Source organism: Jatropha curcas, chromosome 7, assembly GCF_041381405.1.
Source record: "Jatropha curcas cultivar XTBG-Jc1 chromosome 7, XTBG_Jcur_1.0, whole genome shotgun sequence".
NCBI lineage: Eukaryota > Viridiplantae > Streptophyta > Magnoliopsida > Malpighiales > Euphorbiaceae > Jatropha > Jatropha curcas.
In genome coordinates this window covers 3,462,141-3,488,082 of record NC_143157.1, presented here as the reverse complement: position 1 = coordinate 3,488,082, position 25,942 = coordinate 3,462,141, and the positions used below count along the sequence as shown (strand labels likewise).

Below are 25,942 nucleotides of genomic sequence, written 5' to 3'. Positions count from 1 at the left end.
TTCATAAGTCAATGACCTTAGGTTTTGAATTCTTAAACAAAATATAAAACGTGATGATTTAATTCATATTTGATCGCACTATTGGAAAATAGGTAATTAGATCGGGTTAAAATAGATAACAATACATCGGAAGAGCTTGTCAGTGATTTTAGGGTTGTTTCCCCTACTTGAACAATTAAAACTGATTAACAAATTAATAAAATAAATTTGATAGAATTAAGTGAAATCAAAATCCCTAGTAGTTTTTAATCCTTGGTTTCTTTTCATCCAAATTGCCTTGCTTGATTTCTTTTATTTCTCTATTTACTTATTTAGATTTTCATTAAAATAATTCTCCTTATTGTCGTCTAAATAATAGTAAGTTAATACAATTTTGGTACTTGGTATACAATCCTTGTGGAACAATACTCTACTCATTTTTTGCTACTTGTCGCGATTTCGTACATTTGCGAAAAAGCCTGTCAAGTTTTTGGCGCCGTTGCCGGGGATTGGCGTTACCAATATCCATACTAATTACATTATTATTAATTTAAACATTTATTTTTTTTATTTTCACTTTTACTTTTTCAAGAAGATTATTTCAAGTGTTTATGCAAAGAAGATCTGGTAGAACTGAGCCCTTAGTCTTTAATCCAGAAATTGAAAAGACTTGTCACAGAAACAACGCTGCCAGGAGAGCATAAAGGAGAGAACAAGAGCAACAAGCAAATATGGTCGATCCTAATGCTGACATAGAAAACTATCTTCTATCAGGGCCCAATAATAATAATAGAAGAACTCAACTTCCTGTCCACACCTTGCGAGACTACACAACTCCTTCTCTGAATGGGACCACCTCAAGTATCACTAGGCCTAGGGTGGAAACCAATAATTTTAAGATCAAACCTGCAATTATTCAAATGCTTTCTACCTCAATTCAATATAGATGTATGCCTAGTGAAGATCCTAATGCCCATATCATAAATTTCCTAGAGATTTACGATATGTTTAAGCAAAACGGAGTTTCTGAGGATGCCATAAAATTGAGACTGTTTCCTTTCACTCTAAGGGATAAGGCACGGTCTTAGTTACAACCATGCCCTACTGGAAGTTTTACTACATGGGAGGAACTAGCCCATAAATTTTTAGCGAAATTCTTTCCATCTTCAAAGAGCACAAAGCTTCACAATGAGATAATGACTTTTGCCCACCAGGATCAAGAGAGTTTGTATGAAGCTTGGGAGAGATTTAAGGACCTATTGAGGAAGTGCCCACATCATAGCCTACCCAAGTGGTTATAGGTACAAACTTTCTATCATGCATTATCTCCTAACATAAATATTACTTTAGATGCAGCTGCAGCTGCTGGTGGATCTTTTGAAAGAAAGGAAATTGATGAGGCATATGATTTGATAGAAGAGATGGCAAGCAATAGCCATTATCAAAATAGTTCTAAAATGAAGAAGCCTGCAGGAGTTTATGAAATTGATGCCATAACTGCACTCAATGCCAAAGTGGATAACATAGTAAGGAAGTTGGATTTGTTGACTACTAACTCTTTTAATTCTATTGTGCAAGCATGTGATAGGTGTAATGGCCAACATGGGATTGGAGAGTGCATGCTGGATTCTTTAAATCCATAAACTTTAGAGCAAGTCAACTATGTGACGAATCAAGGAAGAAAGAACTACCCATATTCTAACTCTTATGATAATAGGTTGAGAAATCATCCTAATCTTTCTTATGGGAACCCAAACAACACCTTGAATGCACCATCAGGTTTCTCGTCTCAAGAAAAGAAGACTCATGATGATCTTCTTATAGTTCTCTCTAAATCTTACATCGAGTTCATGAACGAAACTCGGGAAAATCACAAAATCCAACAAGCTGCGATAAGGAACTTGGAGATTCAACTAGGGCAGTTTGCTAACATGATGGCCTCTAAACCTCAAGGTACGTTACCTAATAACACTGAAAAGAATCCCAAAGAACAGGTACAAGCTATCACTTTGAGGAATGGCAAACAATTGGAGGATCCACCTAGGAAGGAGGCTGAACAAGAGGAGCAGAAAAATATCCCCTCCATTAACCTAGAAGAGAAAGATGAAGTGAAACCCTATGTTCCACCTATTCCTTTCCCACAAAGGCTTAAGAAATCACAAGATGATAAGAGTTTCCTCAAGTTTCTTGATGTTTTCAAAAAGTTGCAAATAAACATCCCTTTTGCTGAAGCCCTTGCTTAAATTCCCAGTTATTCAAAATTTTTGAAGGAGATCCTGACCAAGAAAAGGAAGATTGATGATCAAGGAACGGTAATGTTAACAGAGGAGTGTAGTGCAATCATTCAAAACAAATTACCTCCAAAGTTAAAAGATCCATGAAGTTTTTCTATCCTTTGTAATATTGGAAATCTTGATTTTGAAAAAGCATTAGCAGATTTAGGTGCAAGCATTAATCTTATGTCTTATTAGGTTTTTAAGATGCTAGGGATGGGAGAGCTGAAACCAACAAGAATGTCTCTACAATTGGCAGATCGATCAATCAAATATCTAAGAGGAATTGTAGAAGATGTGCTCTTCAAGAAAGGTAAATTTATTTTTCTTGTTGATTTGGTTATTCTTGACATTGATGAAGATAGATAAGGATCCCTAATCCTTGGAAGACCTTTCCTTGCAACTGCAAGAGCATTAATCGATGTCTATGAGGGTAAGTTAACCTTAGGGTAGGTTAAAAGAAAGTGGTTTTTGATGTTCTTAAATCTTATAAGCTTCCTATGGCTTATAATGATTGCTTTAGAATTGATGTTATTGATGATTGTGTAAAAGACACCTTGAATGCTGAAAATAAAGTGGCCATTGATAAAGGTGATGTAACTCTGAATACCCAAATTTTGAGGCTCAGAAAGCCTGTTTTCCCGGACTGCAAACAGTCCGGCCGGACCGAAGGCTATTTCGGAAGTTCACCGAAAATATGTCAATATGGTACTTAAAACGTCCGGAATGTCGCGAGGATCGCGGAACAGAGTCCCGAAATATTTTTCGGAGGTCCAGAACTCCCAAAAAGGCCCCCGGAACGAGGCAACCGGTGTCCACACCGGCCACGACGGCGCGCCGGCCGCCGGGCAGGTCGCGCCTGCCGCCGGCCACGGCGGGCCGGCCGCCGTGAAACGTCTGCAGTCACCGCCCCCTGGCGGCACCCCTGCCGCCCCACTGCCTATGCGGACCTGCGCCGCCACTGCCTAGGCGAGCCTGCCGCCCACCGCGCGGGTCCTGTCGAAGCGCGGCGGGGCATGCACGCAGCTTGGGGGAGGCCTGAAGCCCAGATGAGGGCGCGGCTTCGGCCCGACGAGGAGAGCTGCGAAGAGCCGGCGGGAGAGGCTGTCGCCCCCCGGGAGGGCCTGCCGCCCCGCGCGAGAGTGGCCTGTCGCCCGCGGGGCGAGGCGTGCCGCCCAGAGCCCGCGGGGCCTGTCGCCCCGCGCAGGCGGGGCCTGGCCCCCCACCCCCCTGGGCGGCACCTGCCGCCCAGACCGAGCGGGGCCTGCCGCCCCACCGACTGGGCGGCAGCTGCCGCGCTCCCAGGCAGCACCCCCCGCCCAGCGTGGGCGGGGCCTGCCGCCCCATCGATAGGGCGGCACCCCCCGCCCTCTCGGGCGGCACCTGCCGCCCGGGACCCGAAAATGGCCTATAAATAGGCCATTTTCAGCCTATTTCTAGTGCGCCTTGTCTGTTTTGACGGACGAATCCTTCTCCCTCTCACGCTCCTTGCGTTTTCTTTACCGCTTTTTGCATTTAATTTAATTTTTATTGCATTTTTATTGTGATATTTGGACATTAAAATTAAACAAATTAAAATTAATTAATATTTCCTAAGCGAGGAGCTTAATCTGGAGTTAAGAAGCGGTCGTCGATTAAATAAGGTACGTAAACGAAACTCTGCCTATTTAATTTTAGCACTTCATGCATACTTCTTTTCTACTCTTAATAATTCTATAATTGCATAAATGCATTCACATCATCATTTAGACAAATAAACTGTCTTAAATAAATATGATTAAGCTTAAACGTCCGGTTAATTAATAACCGTAGCATTAAAGCTTAAATCCGACAATATTGGCTGAAAGAGCTTAGTTAATTAATAACTACGGTTCAACTGTCTTATTTCGAACAAATCCGGCTTAAGTCCAATTAATCAATAATTGTGACTAAAAGTCTGAATCAACATTTTTGGCAAAATGCCTACAAGTCAACTTTTTTCGGCTAAAAGTCGTAAAATCGAACCATTTTGGCGAAACGCCTTAAAATCAATCTTTTTCGACTAAAAGTCGTAGAATCGAACCATTTTGGCGAAACGCCTTAAAATCAATCTTGTTCGGCTAAATGCCTTAAAATCAACACTTTTGAGCGACAAATCGCTTAAATGAACCATTTTGGCCAAATGCCTTAAAATCAACACTTTCGAGCGACAAATCGCTTAAATGAATCATTTTGGCACAAATGCCTTAAAATCAACACTTTTGAGCGACAAATCACTTAAATGAACCATTTTGGCGCAAATGCCTTAAAATCAACACTTTCGAGTGACAAATCGCTTAAATGAATCATTTTGACACAAATGCCTTAAAATCAATTACTTTGGCGACAATCGCCCAATCACATCGTTTTGACAAACAAATTGCCTAAATCACATCATTTTGGCTAAAAGCCTCAAAATCAACCATTTTGGCGACAATCGCCTAAATTACACATTTTAGCAAACGAATTGCTTAAATCAACACTTTTTCGGCTCGAAGCCTTAAAATCAACCAATTTCGGCTCAGAGCCTTAAAATCAACGATTTTGGCGACAAATCGTTCGACAAAAATCATTTTCGGCAATAATAAGCCCGAACACCAATTTCGGCAAAAATAAGCCTGACGATCATTTTGGCAAAAATGCTTTAAAAACAACACTTTTAGCAAAACGCCTAATCGAATTAATCGATCTTTCGGCAAAATGCCTAAACAAAATGCACAAAGCATACACACACCCATGCATTAAGCATACCATTCAAAGCCCTCTAAAAGAGGCCTATCGAACTACGTTGACTTTGATCTTCCATTCACACGGAAGTACGTAGGCACGTTCGGGATTTCACCCCGGGCGGCAAGTCAAAATCACATAAACATTTCATTTGGTCCGATTACATCATTCACCTTGCAAAGCATTCATCCATCGGTTAGTTCATCAGCATGACATAGTCTCGGGATCCATCTCGGGTTCGCAGACTGTGCCTTAAACATTGGGATAATTAATCTAGTAACTAGGTTAATTGAAAATGGAGTCACTTAGGGTTTTTTCCTAGTTTACCCTAAAATAATTAAACAAGGTGGCGACTCACACACTCACGTGCATTTCTTCTCATTCATCATATGCATCACATGCCTATGACATTTGGGGAAGGGGTTCACAGTTTGGCGACTCTGCTGGGGAATTATGTAATTCATAAGCATAAAGTGGACTACAATTGTTGTGAAAACTAACCGGCCTTTCTTTAAGGCATTATTTTATTATGCTTTGTTTTGCAGGGTACCCTAATACGAATCAAGTGTTCTTTCCTTAAGAATACTTGATAAATCCGGACTTAATTGAAAAATGTGATTAAGACATTAAAACTTGTTGATTTATTTGCACGATTGGGAATCCTTTTCTCCATTGCATAAAAAATGAACTTCAAATGAATTTCTTCTCCTTCTGTTCAAACTTCTGAGTCTGGATAGCAAGTAGCGCTGATCGGCAGGTCTCTTTGATTATGTCGACGGACAGCCAAAGCGTCCTCCCTGTTGCCGCAAACCATCCCTAATCCTTTTGGGAATGGCCCATGGGCATGCGTACCGTTGGACCCACGCGAAACTCTTTGTTTCACATGTGGTTAGGTATATCCATGCTCAAGGCTCAAGGGTCCCTTAATAAACCGATTCTCTATTTTGTGTGATAGCCTATAGAACCTATCCTTTAGGACTGTATGCTCCCAATGGTATGAATCATCTCATTAAAATAAATTATGACGTGTTGTTGTGCGCATTCACGACATACCATAAGCATTAAAAAAAAAAGAGAGAGAAGAGAGTAGAGGAACACAAAATATCCTTCTGTTTGTCAGTCATGCACAGTTGGACAAAGAGTCGGTCTACCTCATATCAGTTATTCTGACACACAATACCGCCCACTATACCCTAATGCGATTACCCTTACACTTACAGGTACCCCCTGTGCAAGCGACCACAATAATACCAGACACACCTACAGTGCTATCACCAACCTCAACTACACCGATGGCATCACTAGCTGACATCCAAACCCTCATGGAACAAATGGAAGCCAGAATACAGGCTAGGATGAATGAGGCATTGGCTGCCCAAAGAACCGCCCTATTAGCTGAACTAAGTGGTGGTAATGGAAGTGGGGCCTCCGCTGGGGGGAGTGGTCCTGCTGCCTCCAACCAAGGACCTGGCTCTGCGCCTACGTCTTCAAACCCTAACTTGGATGAAATGACCTCCAAAACTGCTTCTGAGCTGGAAGCTCAAAGAATGAGAGAAAAACTGAAATTGCTAGAAATGTCTGTTACTGCTCTAAAGACCCACAAGGAGGTGGTGGACATGGACTCTTTGTCCTTGTTCCCCGAAGCAAGATTGCCTACTAAGTTCAAAATGCCAAACATGGACAAGTTTGATGGAACCACCTGTCCTAAAACACACTTGAAAATGTATGTGGGCGCCCTTAACCCATTTGGATTAAGCAGCGAGCTCCTTGCTCAGTTGTTCCAACAATCCCTGACTGGTGCTGCTTTGAGGTGGTTTGTCAGTTTGGACCGCTCTAAGATGAAGACCTGGGAGGATGTTTGCAATGCTTTTAATTCTCAGTATCACTATAATATAGAAGTTGATGTTACTCGAAGAGAACTAGAAACTACCAAACAAAAGAACAATGAACCCTTTTCCTCGTTCCTTACGAGGTGGAGGGCCAAGGCCGCCCAAATGATCAATCGACCTTCAGAACAAGAACAGGTGGACATAATCTTAAAAAACTTGTTGTCTGTCTATCAACAACAGTTACAGACTCAATATCTACCATCATTCCAGTCGCTCATTGCCACTGCTACGAAGGTGGAGGATTTACTTCAAATGGGGCAACTAAAAGAAGAATCGGGGGCCTCAAAATACAAAAAACCTAGTCAAGTTAGCAAAGTCCACGAAGTGGCAAGCATTACTCCCACAAATCCTCTACGTGTGGGAAATATGAGAGCTGGCAGTCAGTCAAGAAGAACCTACACTGATCTCGGAATGCCAATCCTTTTGGTATTCCGAGAGGCTGTTAAAGCAAATTATATCAAACCTTTGGAAGCAAGACCACCACCCAACCCACTACCAAGGAATTACAAAGCCGATGAATATTGTGAGTATCATCAGGGATATGGGCACAAGACTGAAGCATGTTGGACCCTCAAAAATCGCATCCAAGACCTAGTGGATAATGGTTCGATTATTCCACGAAGCAAACCAAACATTAGCACTAACCCTTTACCAAATCACGGGGTAAATGCTATTGTTTCTGACCAAGAATTGATCGATCCTTTCGAGCTATTCTTGGAAATGAATGAAATCTGTGTCCTAGATCTGAATGACCTATCTGAGGAGGTCGATGCTATAACCAGAAGCGGGAGACAGTATGAACCTTTAGTCTTGGACAAAATTCCAAATAATCCCTACCAAAGAACAGAGGAGAAGGAGGATCCGGTCCTATCACAATTAAAAAAGACACAAGCTAAGGTGTCAATCTGGGAACTTTTAGCATCATCTTTTCCTCATCGCCAAGCTCTTTGCAAGGCTTTGAGCCAACTTCAGACATCGGTAGAGGTTAGCCCTGAAGTGCTAGTGTCCACCCTCACTCAATCATCTAAAATGCAAAGCATCGGGTTCTCTGATGATGACTTACCTAAGGAGGGAAGCAGTCACAACAATGCTCTTTATGTCACCATTCAGACTAGAGACAAAACTGTACCCATGGTTCTCATTGACAATGGGTCAGCATTGAACGTCTGCCCACTAAGGGTAGCCAGCTGTTTGGGGTTAGAAGAGACAGATTTCATTCCATCTGACCAGATAGTGAAAGCCTATGATAGTACCCGAAGGGAAGTATTGGGGGTTGCTATGCTAAAATTGACAGTCGGGCCAGCTGTGATGGAAGTCCCATTCCACGTAATTGATGTACCAACCAGCTTTAATCTACTTTTGGGTCAACCATGGATCCACCATGCCAAGGCAATACCCTCGTCCTTACACCAAAAAGTCAAGTTTCCTTATGAGGACAAGGTTATTACTATCCAGGGAGATGACTACAATCAGTTGAAAAAGCCGAAAGGCGAGCCTCTCTTTGAGGTCAACCCTGAGACTACCAACTTGCCCCTTTCGGGATTTCAATTTGACACTGTGCAGTTCATAGAAGGGAAGACTACAAACTCCCGAATTCTCTTTGATTTCAGGACGGTGCAGATAAATTGCATAGTTCCTTTAATGCTGAAGATGTCCTATCTGCCAGGAATGAATATGGCAAGGTCTGGAAAGACATACCCCGCATTGCAAGCCTGGGAATGTCCGGTGAATGAAGGGACTTTCGGGCTAGGTTATCAGCCTACTGATGAAGACCGTGCTGAGAAGACCAGAAGAGGAAAGAAGAAAAACATACAGATGCCATCACGCTTCTTGACTTTAAATAGTCGCTTCTGCAAATCGGGAGAGACGATTCCTTATCGTAACTTCCAAGAACCATTTTACTGCCCGACTGCTAAAAAGATGCTGCCTGGATTAGAAATATTCTCTGATGTATGGGGTAACAAGCCTGAAACAAGGACCAATCCAGAAGTGGAAGACTTCATGCAGCCTAGTCTCTTTGATGAGGTTGCAGTCATTACAGGAAATGATGGGGACCAAGATTTACTGAGCCTGATCAAGCCAAATGAAGGACCTCTCACCAATTGGTACGCCGAGGAGGAGCGCACTGCTGATACACCCCCTCCCGAGTCGAACCTAGAGTCAAAAGTTGAAATCAAGTCCTGTATTGAGTTTGAGTCTGACCCTGGGTATGAGACTGAGCCAGAGTCCAGTCCCAATTCTGAGTCGTCTGTGTCGGATTTTGAAAATCCAGATTTCAAATTTGATGTAATCTTTGAAGACGATTCCGTCATAATCAATAAAGGTTTGCAGATTCTTGATTACCCCGCGTGTCTATCTTTCCAAGCATTTCCAAGCAAAAATAAAGAAAAAGAAATAAACGAAATAAAAAATGAAAAAGAAAAAATAATAATTGGCAAAGAAGAAAATGAATATACATACATTGCATTTGATTGTGCTAACAGGAAAAAAGTCAGTGAATGCTTGAAGAAGTTCGCCGATTGCTTCATATGGAAGGCAAGCGACATCACGGGAATCGACCCAGCAATAGCGGTACACAAAATCCCAGTATACCCCGAGGCTAAGCCAGTAAAACAGAAGCTGAGAAGGCTGAAGACAGAATGGTCTTTGAAGATCAAGGAAGAAGTGGCCAAGCAGCTGGAAAACAAGTTCATAGAACCTATCGCCTACCCAACATGGTTAGCAAATATTGTGCCAGTGCCGAAGAAAGACGGTAAGGTCAGAATGTGTGTTGATTATAGGGATTTGAACAAGGCGTGTCCGAAGGATGACTTCCCCCTACCGCATATTGACTTGTTAGTAGACCGAATGGCGGGACACGAGATGGTCTCCTTGACCGATCTTGCTGTCGGATACAACCAAATAATGATGCATGTGCCAGACAAAGAGAAAACGGCATTCATCACGGAATGGGGAACTTATTGCTACAGAGTTATGCCTTTTGGGCTCAAAAATGCGGGGGCAACCTATCAAAGAATGGCGACAGCCATCTTCCATGACATGATTCACGAAGAGGTAGAAGTGTACGTGGACGACATGGTTGTTAAATCAAAAACAGCTGAAGAACATACAACAGCACTCGAGAAGTTCTTCCTTAGACTTCGAAAGTATAATCTGAAGCTCAACCCAGCAAAGTGTCTGTTCGGAGCTACATCCGGAGTATTTCTGGGGCATATGGTCAGTCGGAAGGGCATAGAGATTGACCCTTCAAAAGCCAAAGCCATTCTGGAAATGCCAGCTCCAAGGACGGAAAAAGAAGTCTAGGGTTTCCTGGGAAGACTACAGTATATCAGCTGGTTCATCAATCAACTGGCAGACACTTGTGGTCCTATGTTCAAGTTACTTAGGAAAGGAGTAGCAGTCAAGTGGAATGAGGATTGTCAGGAAGCTTTCGACCAAGTCAAACAATATCTGCTATCCCCGCCGGTTTTACAGCCACCAAGGCTAGGGAAACCTTTGCTATTGTACCTATCAGTCACGGAAGAAGCTATGGGTGCAATGTTAGCTCAGCAAGCAGAAGATACAAGGATAGAAAATGCAGTGTATTATCTCAGCAAAAGGATGCTAGAATACGAATTAAGTACAATAAAATAGAGAAGTTGTGTCTGGCTCTAGTCTGGGCCTGTACCAAGCTACAGCACTACCTCTCGTCTTACACTACGTACGTTATTTCCGAATCGAACCCCTTGAAATTCCTTATGGAGAGGCCGGTTCTTGACTGTAAGATGGCAAAGTGGGTATCAGTACTTGCAGCTTATGACCTAAAGTTTGTCCAACGGAAGGCCGTAAAAGGCGGTGCTTTAGCTGATCAATTAGCTGAATTACCGGTCGGAGACCAAATGCTGGAAGTGGAATTTCCTGATGAAGACTTGTTAAGCTTAGAAAGTGAAGTCTGGGAGATGTACTTCGATGGAGCTTCGAATTACCATGGAAATGGGGTTGGAGTTGTATTCAAAACTCCTTGTGGAGAATACATCCCAATCGCAGTCAAATTGGATTTCAACTGCACTAACAATGAAGCCGAGTATGAAGCTTGCATAAGAGGGTTAGAAGCCGCCTTGGAAAAGGAGATAAAGATCCTCAAGGTTTTCGGAGATTCCAACTTAATAGTCTCCCATGCTTTAAGGAAATGGAAAATTAAAGAAGAGCGTTTGGTTCCTTACCTACAACGCTTGGATGAATTGGCTCAGCAATTTGATGGTTTATCCTTCCATTACTTGCCACGAGCCAAAAATCAGTTTGCAGATGCTCTAGCCACTCTAGCCTCCATGGTCAATGTAGAAGAGGATCGAATCATTCGACCCTTGACAGTGCGGCTACAGAAACAGCCAGCACATATCATGAATTTGGTCGACGATAAGCCCTGGTATTGGGATATACAGAATTATCTTCAGAATGAAGTTTACCCAGAGGGATCCACCAAAACTGATCAACGGACATTGAGACAACTAGCATCCGGATATTTCCTTACTGGGGGAATTCTGTACAAAAGAAGTTGGAATGGCCTGCACCTAAGGTGCGTTGATGAGGAAGAAGCTCAAACCATCATGGATTCCTTACATAACGGGGAGTCTGGCCCACACATGCACGGGATAGCCTTGGCTCGAAAAATCATGAACCTAGGTTATTACTGGTCAACCATGAAGGCAGATTGTGTGAGGCATGCGCAGAAGTGCCACGAATGTCAAATTTTTGCTAAATTGCAAAAACAGCCTCCGGTCAATCTGAATCCTATCACTTCACCATGGCCTTTCGCGACCTGGGGCATAGACGTGATCGGAAAAATCCACCCGAAGGCTTCCAACGGTCACCAGTTCATTTTGGTTGCTATAGATTATTTCACTAAGTGGATCGAGGCAGCCTCTTATTCGATTCTGAATGCCAAGAAGGCAGCACAGTTCGTTCGTACCAACATCCTTTGCAGGTACGGAACGCCATTCTAGATCACCACGGATAATGGAGCTCACTTCCAGGGTGAATTTGCTAATTTGTTGAAAGAGACAAGAATCCAACATCATAAGTCCTCACCCTATCGTCCACAAACAAACGGGGCTGTAGAAGCTGCAAATAAGGCCATAAAAGTTATTTTGCAAAAGACAATTAAGAAGCACAAAGCTTGGCATGAACAGTTACCGAATGCCTTATGGGGATATAGGACTTCAATTAGAACACCCACCGGAGCAACTCCGTATTCTTTAGTGTATGGTATGGAAGCAGTGTTGCCTATTGAGCTGGAAGTTCAGTCGGCAAGGATTATCCAGGAAAGCCAGATTAGCGAAGCAGATTGGGCAAAGAATTATCATTTACAGCTCTTGAGTATGGATGAAAAGTGACTACAAGCAGTCCACCAAACTCAAGTGTACCAAAGGAGAATGGCACGACATTTTAATAAGAAGGTCAAAGACCGGAAACTGGAAGAAGGTTGTTTGGTCCTGAAGGAGATTAGACAGCCAATCATAGACCCACGTGGGAAGTTTCGCCCTCATTGGGCTGGACCCTATGTGTTGAAGAAAATATTGTCCGGCGGAGCCGTCATCTTGACTGATTTGGATGGTTTGGAATTCACAAATCCATGTAATTTAGATCAGTTAAAAAGATATTTTGTATGATAAACATTGCATAATGTAAAGTCAACTACATTAGACCTGATTCTCTTTGGAAAAAAGAAATTATATATCGGAGATATGTAGGCAGCCCTCATTGGGTACGGTCTAAACATTAATAAAAAAAAACATACCATTTCATAATTCTTTCTTTTTTGCCGATAATAATAAAAAAAAAGAGAAGAAAACAAAAAAAAAAAAAAAAAACCCGCTAAGTTGAAAACCCGAAAGGGCGGCTTAGGCAAAAATCGGGGCCCGCTAAGTTGAAAACCCGAAAAGGGCGGCTTAGGCAAAAATGGGTAGCTCGCTAAGTTGAAAACCCGAAAGGGCGACTTAGGCAAAAATCAGAGCTTGAATAAATAAAGTTGGAAAATGCTTGGAAAGCTTAAAAGTCAAATGACATGCCCAATTGAAAGCAACAAAGGCAAACAGTCTAAAATCAAGAAGAAAACTAAAGAAAGTAGAGTCCACGTCCAAATAAAACATACATCCAAAGTCCAAAGCCAAAATATCGAAAAGAGTCAAAAACAAAAAAAAAAAAAATCCAAAAAGCCCATAAAAGTCTAAGTGCCCCGTCGCCTCCTTGGGGCAACGTCTTCCGAGTCATCTTTAGCTCCCGAACTCTCTCCAACATTTCCCGTCTGGGGAACCAACAGAATCTCCTCATCAGTCCCAGCCTCATTACCAGCGTCAGCCTGAGTCCAACCTTCAAGTACACTCAGCAGTGCGTTCCTCCTCAGCTTCTCAACTAGCCAGACAATGGTCATAAACCAAGACCGGTACTCAGGAGAAGTCTGAATACCAGCAGGATTAGGCGAAGGTCTAACCATATGATGGTCCCTAACCCAGGCCCTAAGGATGGCTCGAGTAACTCCCGGAGTGATGGCTGAATCAGCTAGGGAATCATCCATGGTCGGAACAGTCTGATCTATCCCCATCTGTCTCAGAACGCGCGAAGCACAGTACCAGGTGCAATTTGTAAGGCCCAACAGGTAAACCTGAGTATGGCGGAAGCTAACCTGAATAAACCGGTTGATATCATACCAAGGTACGAACCACAACACCTCGTCTGGACCTAATTCAATTAACCATGAAGTCCACGCATCAACGGACGGGTATGTAATCAAAATCTTCCGCATACGATACTGGACAGGGTTATAGGGCAATAAAGTTGGAGCAGCAACTACTTGGAGGTGGTCCTTCAACCCAACCTGAGTAATGGATCCTTTCTATTACAAGGGAATGAATCAAAACAAAAAATAGGGAAAAGAAGAGAGGAGAAGTACCTGGAGAATAATCGGGGAAACCGTCCAGTCCTCAAAGCCTAAAGCAACTCTGTCAAGGCTCCTGATAGTTTCTGCTAGCACAATGCTACCAATGCAACCCATGTCCTCCATTTGTCGAATCATAGGACAAAATCGCAGATCCCCGAAGCCTGGATCCTTGTTAAACAAGAAACCAGATAATAAGCAAAATACAAAGGCCCGCATCCTAAGCCTCATCCGGTCTGGGTCATCCAAACGGACCTCTGAAAATTCATCAATCAGGGGCATCAGAATCGCCTTCTGGTCATTAACAATCATGGCTTTAGCTTGTGGCCGGCTGAATTGAAATAAAATTTCAAATGACCGAACATACCCAACTTTAACCTCATGCCTGACTAAAGGGGCATTAGGGTCACACCCTATGATAGCACAAAACTCCTCGAAAAGAGGACACATCTCCTCCATCATGGCCCCGAACCGAAAAACGTGGGCCTCAGGGTCCCAAAGTCTGATACAGGCCCATAAAAAGTTCCAGTCGATCACTACCCCCCTAAGGGTAATGATAGGAGAGAGGCCATACCTCTTCAAGTTGATCTTTTCAACTTTGGAGAGACTCCTAGCCCAGCTGTGCATGCTATGATTGAAAGAAGGATTCATTCTTTGGAAAAGATAAACACAGAGAGAAAAGAAGAAGAGAGAAGATAAGGAATGAGTGAAGAGCCGAAACAAAGAACAAGCTTTTATAGGAGAAAATGCACCGAATGAGGGCGGCAGCAGCCGCCGAATGATGGCGGCAGCAGCCGCCGAATTGCCACCGAATGACGGCGGCAGCGGTCGCCAAATTGCCACTGAATGATGGCGGCAGCGGCCGCCACGCATAAAAAAAAATGCAAATGAACGTCAAATCTCTTATGAATCGTTTTTGTGAGAGATTTAGCAATTTTTACTTACCTCAGTAATGTCCTCAAAAGGCAGAGCCAAGCGATCCACATTTTCCAGCGAGACCTCTCGAAAGGCTAAAGGAGCATCAGGAGTATGGTAGGAAATGCTGTACGGAAGACGTAAATTGGCCAAGTCTGAATGAAGTGACCCAGTAGCCTCTGTCACAGCCCGGGGAGCCCTAGAATGGCCGGCCGAGTGGCTAGGGCCGGCTTGAGATGAACCTTCAGCCCGAGTAGAAGAAGAAGGATCAGTCGTAGGCCTCCTCTTTGAAGTCCTACTCGAAGAACCCGCGGCCCGAGAAGAGCGGGTGGCGGGAGGATGGAAAGGAGCTGATCTCTGAAAATTGTCAAGCCGCGATCCAATAGGCTGCATCAGAAAGAGTCTACAGAACTCAGCATAATCTCCCTCCAAGATGAACTCTCCATACAGAATACCCTCAGTATGCGCATCGGTGAGAGTCATCTGCCTGCCCGCTCGCATGTCCCCGGGAGGAGGATAAGGGATGGAACGACAGCCTCTTATTTGAAAGTCTACTCTCTCGCCCAAGTAGTATCGTCTCACGACGGGATGCGACAAGATCACCCTCCGCCGAGACAAGTCATCCGACCGCTGGAAATGAGGATCAACCTGGATCCAGCTCTGTAGGCGAATGGCCATCGCCCCCACTTCAACCTAAAAAAAAAAAAAAAGATGCAAATATGTTGATAAATCTTTTTTATTCAACGTATTCCAGAATTACTGAACACATACCTGTGCCGGGCTACACGTATCAAAAAAGGTTCTCAGGTCTTTTAACGAGTGCTTATGCCGACTGGTATGAAGGTTTGTTCGGTACCATCTCCGAGCCAAAGGTACCAGCCCTAATCCGAGATCCGCATGAATCTGCTCCGGGCGAGTGTAAGGAAAATACTCAAATGCCCAAATCTGCAACAAAGAAGAAACGAGAGTCAAAAGAAGGCTAATAATATAGAAAAATATACAGAATGTTCTTCGCATTACCTCCCAGAAGTAATAGGTCCCGCTAAGTTTACAGTGGCTCCGACTCAGATCACACGTCATTATACATACGGCTCAGAATAGCGCCGGCCCAGTCATACTCCGTGAGATGGGCTAGGTTTTCTAAACTCTTCAAAATAGAAGGATTAAACCTCTCTTTCCTGCTGGACCAAAAGGTCAAGGCAAACATCAGCAACAAAGTGAATCTGGCCACCTGAGTAGCCGTCAGCTCTCCCCGCCTATGTCTAGCATAAATGCCGGGGGCTTGGAGATATAGCCAGCGCCTGGAAACACTCAAAGCTGGAGTAGCAGAGCCTGGCCCGACAATCCGAGGCAGGTCTATACCAATCAATTCCACCATCCGATCAGGGGAAATCTCTGTCCTCCAGTCATCATATAATTCAATCGTCCGAATACCAAAAGGGATTCCGGTAATCACAGAAAAATCCACAGGGGTCATTGTCATCTCGCCCCAAGAAAAATGAAAAGTGTTAGTAGTGTCCCACCATCTCTCGGCCAAAGCACCCAGCAACTCCTTGTGGCTATTTCGGCCAGCATCAAAATGCCTCAAGTAACCCAGACGGGACGGATTGATGATTGCCCCGACCGGGTGGCTCGGATCCAATATCTCGATCGGGATTTCGAACATAGAATTCTCAGCCACATCCAATTTAATGTAAGGATCCTAAAAGGTAAAGTAATATAAGAATTGTCCCTTGGTTCTTTACTAAGGATAATATATCTTAGCATGCATACTAATAAAACAGCAAATACAGAAAATAAAAATTCACAATTCGGCCACAGAGGCCCGAGAATCACAATTCGGCCGCAGAGGCCCAAAATTCACAAATTCGGCCTAAGGCCCGAAAATCACACTCTGGCCATAGAGGCCCGACAATTCACAATTCGGCCACAGAGGCCCGAGAATCACAATTCGGCCGCAGAGGCCCAAAATTCACAAATTCGGCCTAAGGCCCGAAAATCACACTCTGGCCATAGAGGCCCGACAATTCACAATTCGGCCACAGAGGCTCGAGAATCACAATTCGGCCGCAGAGGCCCAAAATTCACAAATTCGGCCTAAGGCCCGAAAATCACACTCTGGCCATAGAGGCCCGACAATTCACAATTCGGCCACAGAGGCCCGAGAATCACAATTCGGCCACAGAGGCCCAAAATTCACAAATTCGGCCTAAGGCCCGAAAATCACACTCTGGCCATAGAGGCCCGACAATTCACAATTCGGCCACAGAGGCCCGAGAATCACAATTCGGCCGCAGAGGCCCAAAATTCACAAATTCGGCCTAAGGCCCGAAAATCACACTCTGGCCATAGAGGCCCGACAATTCACAATTCGGCCACAGAGGCCCGAGAATCACAATTCGGCCGCAGAGGCCCAAAATTCACAAATTCGGCCTAAGGCCCGAAAATCACACTCTGGCCATAGAGGCCCGACAATTCACAATTCGGCCACAGAGGTCCGAGAATCACAATTCGGCCGTAGAGGCCCAAAATTCACAAATTCGGCCTAAGGCCCGAAAATCACACTCTGGCCATAGAGGCCCGACAATTCACAATTCGGCCACAGAGGCCCGAGAATCACAATTCGGCCACAGAGGCCCAAAATTCACAAATTCGGCCTAAGGCCCGAAAATCACACTTTGGCCATAGAGGCCCGACAATTCACAATTCGGCCTAAGGCCCGAAAAAGTACATTCAGGCCACGAAGGCCCAAAGTTCTCTTTCTGGCCACAGGAGGCCCGAAAAATCACAATCCCCATTTCGTCAGCCCCTAAAAAAAAAAAAAAAAAAAAAAAAGGGAGGCGTACCTGGGCGAAGATGCCTGTTACGGAGGCATGAGTGTTAGCGTCCGCCATAAGGTTGACCTCGTCAAGCGAGATCCCCAGAGACCCCAGGTACTCCTCACCGCTCAGATCAGAGGAAGCCATGAACAAAAAAAAAAAAAGAATTTTGGAGCTTTAGAAGTTGAGAGATTTTGAGAGAGTTCCATAGGTAAGAAAGTTTAGAATGAATGAAAATGAGTTTTTTCAAGCTATTTATAAGCAAATAGTCAAGAGGCGGGTCTTCTGGACGCGTCCAGTTTTCGCCTACAAAATTTGCGTTTCAGACAACCACCGACTCCCATAAATCATTTTTATGGTCGACGGTGGGGGGCAACTGTGAATACCCAAATTTTGAGGCTCAGAAAGCCTGTTTTCCCGGACTGCAAACAGTCCGGCCGGACCAAAGGCTATTTCGGAAGTTCACCGAAAATATGTCAATATGGTACTTAAAACGTCCGGAATGTCGCGAGGATCGCGGAATAGGTCCCGGAATATTTTCGGAGGTCCGGAACTCCCAAAAAGGCCCCCGGAGCGAGGCACGTGTCCACACCGGCCACGGCGGCGCCGGCCGCCGGGCACGGCGGCGCCTGCCGCCGGCCACGGCGGAGCTGGCCGCCGGGAACGGCGGCAGCAGCCGCCCAGCCTGGGCGGCACCTGCCGCCCCACTGCGCGGGCGAGGCCTGGGCGGCACCTGCCGCCCCACTGCGCGGGCGAGGCCTGCCGCCCAGCGCGGCGATGCCTGCCGCCCAGCTCGCGCGGGGCCTGTCGCCCCGCGCGGGCGTGGCCTGCCTCGCGCGTCGGGCGAGTCCTGCCTCCCAGCGCGCGCGGGGCCTGTCGTAAAATCGTAAAATGCCTACAAGTCAACCTTTTTCGGCTAAAAGTTGTAAAATCGAACCATTTTGGCGAAACGCCTTAAAATCAATCTTTTTCGACTAAAAGTCGTAGAATCGAACCATTTTGGCGAAACGCCTTAAAATCAATCTTTTTCGGCTAAATGCCTTAAAATCAACACTTTTGAGCGACAAATCGCTTAAATGAACCATTTTGGCCAAATGCCTTAAAATCAACACTTTTGAGCGACAAATCACTTAAATGAATCATTTTGGCACAAATGCCTTAAAATCAACACTTTCGAGCGACAAATCGCTTAAATGAATCATTTTGACACAAATGTCTTAAAATCAATTACTTTGGCGACAATCGCCCAATCACATCATTTTGGCTAAAAGCCTCAAAATCAACCATTTTGGCGACAATCGCCTAAATTACACATTTTAGCAAACGAATTGCTTAAATCAACACTTTTTCGGCTCGAAGCCTTAAAATCAATCAATTTCGGCTCAGAGCCTTAAAATCAACGATTTTGGCGACAAATCGTTCGACAAAAATCATTTTCGGCAATAATAAGCCCGAACACCAATTTCGGCAAAAATAAGCCCGACGATCATTTTGGCAAAAATGCTTTAAAAACAACACTTTTGGCAAAACGCCTAATCGAATTAATCGATCTTTCGGCAAAATGCCTAAACAAAATGCACAAAGCATACACACACCCATGCATTAAGCATACCATTCAAAGCCCTCTAAAAGAGGCCTATCGAACTACGTTGACTTTGATCTTCCATTCACACGGAAGTACGTAGGCACGTTCGGGATTTCACCCCGGGCGGCAAGTCAAAATCACATAAACATTTCATTTGGTCCGATTACATCATTCACCTTGCAAAGCATTCATCCATCGGTTAGTTCATCAGCATGACATAGTCTCGGGATCCATCTCGGGTTCGCAGACTGTGCCTTAAACATTGGGATAATTAATCTAGTAACTAGGTTAATTGAAAATGGAGTCACTTAGGGTTTTTTCCTAGTTTACCCTAAAATAATTAAACAAGGTGGCGACTCACACACTCACGTGCATTTCTTCTCATTCATCATATGCATCACATGCCTATGACATTTGGGGAAGGGGTTCACAGTAACAGTCTGATTTTCTTTTATTGTCGGTAATAGTGATTTATCGGTCTGTGAATAGTACCATCGGTCCGGGACTTGGTATTATTTTAGTCTAGAAAAATTAGTATGCATATTTAATATTTTATTTACTATTTTTGGAGCATGTTTGCATAATTTAGGCGGGTAGAAATATTTCATGAATATTATTGGAGAGCTTATGTATTAAATGATTTTCTAGTGTGGTATATTAAGAAATAAATGAGGAATTATTTTAGTGGAGTTAATTTAATTAATTGGTGGAGTGAAATCATAAGTAGAAGAGAATTATTTGAGGAATATTTAGAGCCATTGGAAGAGATTACTTAGGACTTGATCTTAGCCACACATTTGGCATTAAATTAGGAAGTCAAATTTGACATTGTCACCTTAAAGTTAACTTTCTTTTTCTTCTCTTCTCCTTCTCCAATGCCATTTTCATCTTCTTCCTCTTCTTTCATTTTCTTCATTTTCTTACCTCCAAATTACCACCAATCTACCTAATTAAACCATGGAATAGTACTTAATTCTTAAGAATTAAGTAGTAGAAGGTGAGATTAGTGATTAAAAGTAAAGAGAATTGAAGTTACCATTGAAGCAAGTAAGTTGTGGTTTTTGAGTTGTGTGAATTAATAAGTAGAATTCATGGTTTAGACATGTTATAGATGCATTAAATCACACTCCATCTATTTCTTTTGTCAATTTTTGATTTTAATGTTGATTTCTCATACTTTGAAGAGGTTGGAGAACCATCCTCTAAAGGTAAAGAGAAAGCCAAGGAGTAAGGCTTTCTAAGCTTATTCAAGCTTGTGAATAAGGTTAGTGCAATAATATTCTCTTTGACCTTTCACTTGTTTAAGTTGTTTTTAATTTTTAGGTTTTTGAATGTATTTTGGGAACTTTCTATGTTTTGGTTAAATTGATGAATTTTAATTTTAGATATGTTCTTAAATGGGATTGGACATCATTTTCGACCCCTTTATACTTCCCATCTATTTTCTGTCATCTTCATGAAAGTTGTAGCTCTATTTCTCATCTTTCTAAAACATATTCTTATGTCTAATTCCAATAATTGTAGCTCAACTTATGATTTAAATACCAAAACTGGTTCTGTTATGGTGTCTCACCTGCATATCCGAAATGATTGTCCATTTTGACCACTAAAATGGCAAAATAATGTCTTACATTCTTCATAAAAGTTGTAGCTCTACCTCTTATTTTTCCAACCCGTCCTCTAGTGTCCAATTTGGAGATACATAGACCAACTTATGGCTGAAACACCCAAACTGACTCTGTCATGTCGGGCCACATGCATTACTGAATTGAGTGTCCATTTTGACCACTATAATGATAAGATTAGGTTCTGAGTTCTTCATAAAAGTTGTTTCCCTGTGTCTTGATACATCTCTCGTTCTGGATTGGGTTAATTTGAGTGTTTGGATAAGTCGTAATTCAATAAACATTGGACTTGGTTCTGCTGAATCAGGTCTGATTTGTTGGTCTGTGTTCCTAGCTTTTGTTTGCTATCTTACCGATTGATTTGGGTTGTGGTCCCTTCATTTGTATCATTTTTTCTTAGCTTTCTAATGAATTGGATTTCATTCAATTTGGAGATCCAGAACTCAATTTATGTTTTAAAAACCCAGCAAAGGTCAAGTTTATGAAAATACCGAAAATTTCTTGATATCTGTACTTTTATACTATATTAAGTATATATATATATATTTGAAATATTTACTTTGAAGAATGTGGTAATTGTTGTAAGTTGTAAGTTGAGAAATTTTGAAATGATGGGTATTAAGTAATAAAGTGTTTTGATTAAGAATTTTGAATAAGTAAGAAAGTTCGTTGTGAAAGAATAATTTTGATTTGGGCTCTACTATGCATGATTGAAATGTGGTATGATGAGATTGATTTTGTTATGTGAAGCTATGATCATATGCTAGGGTTATCAGCCCTTATCATAGGCAGACGCACTTATTTGTGTGATAGGGGTGGCATTTTCATAGGCCACGATTGTGTGATGGGGGTGGCGCTAATATAGGCCACGATCAAATCTGCTCATGTTCATTCTGTATTAGTACGAGCCTTAACTAAAGAATGAAATTTGAAGACATATTTGTATTTATAATCTTCTTATTGCTTTCAAAGTGTTTTAAATTAAATTAATGCGATTTCGGTATTTATATAATTGAGTAATTTAAAGCACTTGCGAGACTTGCCTTGGCTATTCTTGTTATTGTAATTGTTGGTTATTTAGCATCACTGAGTCTTCCACTCAGCGCATTGATTTTTATCACGCGTAGGTTAGGAGCGGAGAATGTTTTTCAAGACCAAAGGAGTAGCATCAGAGTAGATATACCATTTTGGGTAAGATATTATATAAATGGTGATTTTTGGCATGTATATAAAATATTGTTTTATGGAGGTTGTATATAATAAGTTTATAATTTATTAAGAGTTATTATTCTTTAAGGAAATAACATCTTATTATATTTTTTGTGTAAAATGATTATATATTCCTTGAAAAGAGAATGTGTTTAGAATATTGTGATGGAATCTAAGTATATTGATGGATATTTAGAAGTGCTTGTGGCATGTTGTGTTGAATTGGAGTTTTGGGGTTTGGAGAAAATTGGAAGTGTGTATATTTTCTTTGTGTGGCAAGTTACTTTTTTAGGGGAACTTCTTGCAAAATTTTCGTAGGAATGTCCTTAACTATTATGTTAGTTATTTGTTTGTAGAAAAAAAAATGTTAATTACTTGCCTCCTTATGAAAATCTAACCACTTCTAATTTGTGATCTAGCTTTAATAAGGGACATAAGACGGTGCTCCGGCACCGATTGTAGCATCCGCCATCTGGTTCTCCGGGATTGGCCGGTGGGTGTTACAGGTGACATTAATGATCAAAGCATCAAAGGTAAGGAAGTAAGCGAACCACCGAAGCAAGAATTAAAACAACTTCCATCTCATTTAAAATATGCATTCGTAGATGAAAATAATTCTTTTCCTATTATTATTTCCTCTCACTTATCACTTGATGAAGAGAAAAGGTTGTTGCAGGTTCTAGGAAAGCATAAGAAAGCTTTAGGTTGGTCATTCGCAGATTTGAAGGGGATAAGTCCAAGTGTGTGCATGCACAAGATCTTGATGGAAGAAGACTACAAACCTACAATTGAGCATCAACGGAGATTAAATCGAAACTAGAAGGAAGTAGTCAAAGCTGAAATCATTAAGCTTTTAGATACAGGCATTATCTATCCAATCTCAGATAGTGAGTGGGTAAGTCCCGTTCAAGTTGTTCCAAATAAGAGAGGTATGACAGTTATTTCTAACAAGAATAATGAGTTAATTCCTACTAGAACTGTTACAGGTTGGCGTGTGTGTATTGATTATCAAAAGTTGAACAAAGCAACATGCAAAGATCACTTTCCTTTACCTTTTATTGATCAAATGCTTGAAAGACTTGCAGGTTACCCTTACTATTATTTTCTAGATCGTTATTCAGGGTATCTTCAAATACCTATAGCTCCTGAAGATAAAGAAAAGACGACCTTCACTTGCCCTTTTTGATACTTTTGCTTATAGGAGATTGCCTTTTGGGTTGTGTAATGCACTTGCAACTTTTCAGAGGTGTATGATGTCCATATTTTCTGACATGGTTAAAAAATTTATTGAAGTATTTATGGATGATTTTTCTATGTTTAGTTCTTCTTTTGATTCTTGTCTTTATAACCTTTCTCTAGTAATGCAGTGATGTGAGGACACTAACCTTGTTTTGAATTGGGAAAAATGTCACTATGGTTAGTGAAGGTATTGTTTTGGGGCATAAAATCTTAGAAAAAAAGGGATTGAAGAGGACAAAACCAAGATAGAGGTAATTGAAAAGCTACCACCTCCAAATTTAGTAAAGGGAGTAAGGAGTTTTCTTGGTCATGCAAGGTTCTATAAGAGATTTATCAAGGATTTCTCAAAAATCACAAAACCTCTTAGTAATTTATTAGTTAAGGATGTTCCTTTTGATTTTAACAAAGAGTTTTTGAATGCTTTTAACAGATTGAAGAATGAATTGATTTCAGCTCCTATCATCGCCACACCGGATTGGAGCCTACCTTTTGAACTCATGTGTGATTCTAGTGATCATGCTGTAGGAGCTGTTTTGGGGCAAAGAAGAGAAAAAAAAGTTGCATGTCATTTATTATGCTAGTCGTATATTAAATGATGCCCAATTAAATTATGCCACCACTGAAAAGGAGCTTCTTATTGTTGTTTTTGCTTTTGATAAATTTAAAGCATATTTGATTGGAGCTAAAACAATAGTCTTATACTGATCACTCCATTATTAAGTATTTGTTAGAAAAGAAATATGCAAAACCTAGAATAATTCGTTGGGTTCTTCTTTTGCAGCAATTTGATTTGGAGATTCGTGATAAAAAGGGAATCGAGAACCTTGTAGCTGATCATTTGTCAAGGCTTGAGTTGGGGGAAGATAAGCAAGAGGAGTTGCAAATCAATGAAGACTTCCCCCATGAACATCTCCTTCGTCCAACCAATATGCAAGCTCCATGGTACGATGATATAGTTAACTATCTTGTTGCAAAATTACTCCTCTCAATCTCTTTTATCAATAAAAGAAAAAATTCTTTAATGATCTTAAATATTATTATTGGGAGGAGCCTTTTTTGTTCAAGTATTATAGTGATCAACTCTTTAGACCATGTGTGCCGAAAGAACAGATGGAAAGTGTTCTTCGTTTTTGTCATTCAATGGAATGTGGAGGACATTTTGGAGCGAGCAAGACGGCAGCACGTGTTTTAGAAACCGGTTTGTATTGGCCTAACTTATTTAAAGATGCTTTTAACTTTGTTTGTCTTTGTGATCATTGTCAAAGGTTAGGGAATATATCCAAGAGACATGAGATGCCATTGAATAACATCCTTGAAGTGGAGATTTTTGATATTTGGGGTTTGGATATCATGGGGCCCTTTCCATCTTCTTATTCCAACCAATACATTTTAGTGGCGTTGGATTATGTCTCCAAATGGGCGAAGGCAGTTGCTCTTCCCAACAATGATGCCAAGAGTGTGATGAACTTCATAAAGAAATACATTTTCACACGTCATGGTACTCTCGAGCAATAATCACGGATGGAGGTAAGCATTTTTGCTATAAGTACCTAGATTCCCTTCTTTCAAAATATAGTGTTACTCATTGTGTAGGTACCCCATACTATCCACAAACTAATGGACAAGTAGAGGTCATAAATAGGGAAATCAAGAAAATTTTGGAAACTACAGTTGGACAATCAAGGAAGGACTGGTCCAAGAAGCTTAATGATGCACTTTGGGCATCTAGAACTGCATTTAAAACACCAATTGGTATGTCTCCGTATCGAATGGTCTATGGTAAGGCATGTCATCTACTTGTTGAGTTAGAACACAAAGCATTTTGGGCAATTAAGTTTCTCAATTTTAATACCAACGAGGTACGTAAAAAGAAGTTGCTTCAATTGAATACCACGGATGAAATGAGGCTCTATGCTTATGAGAATGCCAAAATCTATAAAGATCGCACTAAGCAATGGCATGATAAGCACATCATTGTGAGGAATCTGAAGGTCGGCCAACAGGTATTGCTCTATAACTCTAGGCTTCGTCTTTTTCTAGGAAAATTGCACTCTAGGTGGTCTGGGCCATTCACGATCAAAGAAATTTTTCCATATGGAGCCGTTGAAATAATGAATGGGGACCGGAGCTTCAAGGTCAATGCACAATGATTGAAAGTTTACCAAGATGGAGATTTTAATCCAATCAAAATCGCTATCAGTCTTACCTAAATTGGGGTCTAGTGCATTAACGACGTTAAACAAAAGTGCTTATGGGAAACAACCCATGCACTTTTATTTAAATTCTCCCCTTTTGTTTTATTTTTGTTACGTTTTTGTTTAGTTTTTTCCCAAATTTTAATCATTCTTGCCTTACGTTGTTAGTCCAAAAATTTTCAGGTGAAACAAGGACTCAGCACCAGCATGCCCTGGCCGTGCTCTTCAACACAGCCATGCTACTTAAAAGGAAAAATCTCTCTAGGTTTAGAGGCTAGCACGCCCCAGTCGTGCACCTTAACATGCCCGTGCCAAGTAACCCTTTGTTTCTCATAGGTTTAGAGATTAGCACGCCCCAGCCGTGCACCTCAACACACCCGTGTCAGGTAACCCTATGTTTCTCGTAGGTTCAGAGGTGCCCCAACCATGCTTAGCAGCACGCCCGTGCTAGGAAGGACTGTTGACCTCCAATTGTGCTCACCTCAGCACGCCCGTGCTGCCACTACCTTGCGAGGTCCAGAGCTCAGAACGCCCAGGCCATGTTAGACATGATGGC

The 25,942-nt window shown here is 42.0% G+C and overlaps 1 protein-coding gene and 1 non-coding gene across 2 annotated transcripts; one reads left to right on the top strand and one right to left on the bottom strand.

The window, feature by feature from the left end:
- Nucleotides 1–1,157: 1,157 nt before the first annotated feature.
- LOC149494590 (small nucleolar RNA R71) lies at nucleotides 1,158–1,264 on the bottom strand. The gene has a single exon (XR_016321930.1). It is a non-coding gene; the product is annotated as a small nucleolar RNA R71 (small nucleolar RNA).
- Nucleotides 1,265–2,673: 1,409 nt separating this feature from the next.
- Nucleotides 2,674–25,341, top strand: LOC149494589 (uncharacterized). Its single transcript, XM_089724047.1, has 5 exons — nucleotides 2,674–2,685; nucleotides 2,747–2,848; nucleotides 23,973–24,133; nucleotides 24,457–24,689; nucleotides 24,785–25,341. The coding sequence occupies exons 1-5, from the start codon at nucleotides 2,674–2,676 to the stop codon at nucleotides 25,339–25,341; spliced, it is 1,065 nt and encodes a 354-aa protein (XP_089580173.1).
- Nucleotides 25,342–25,942: the final 601 nt, after the last annotated feature.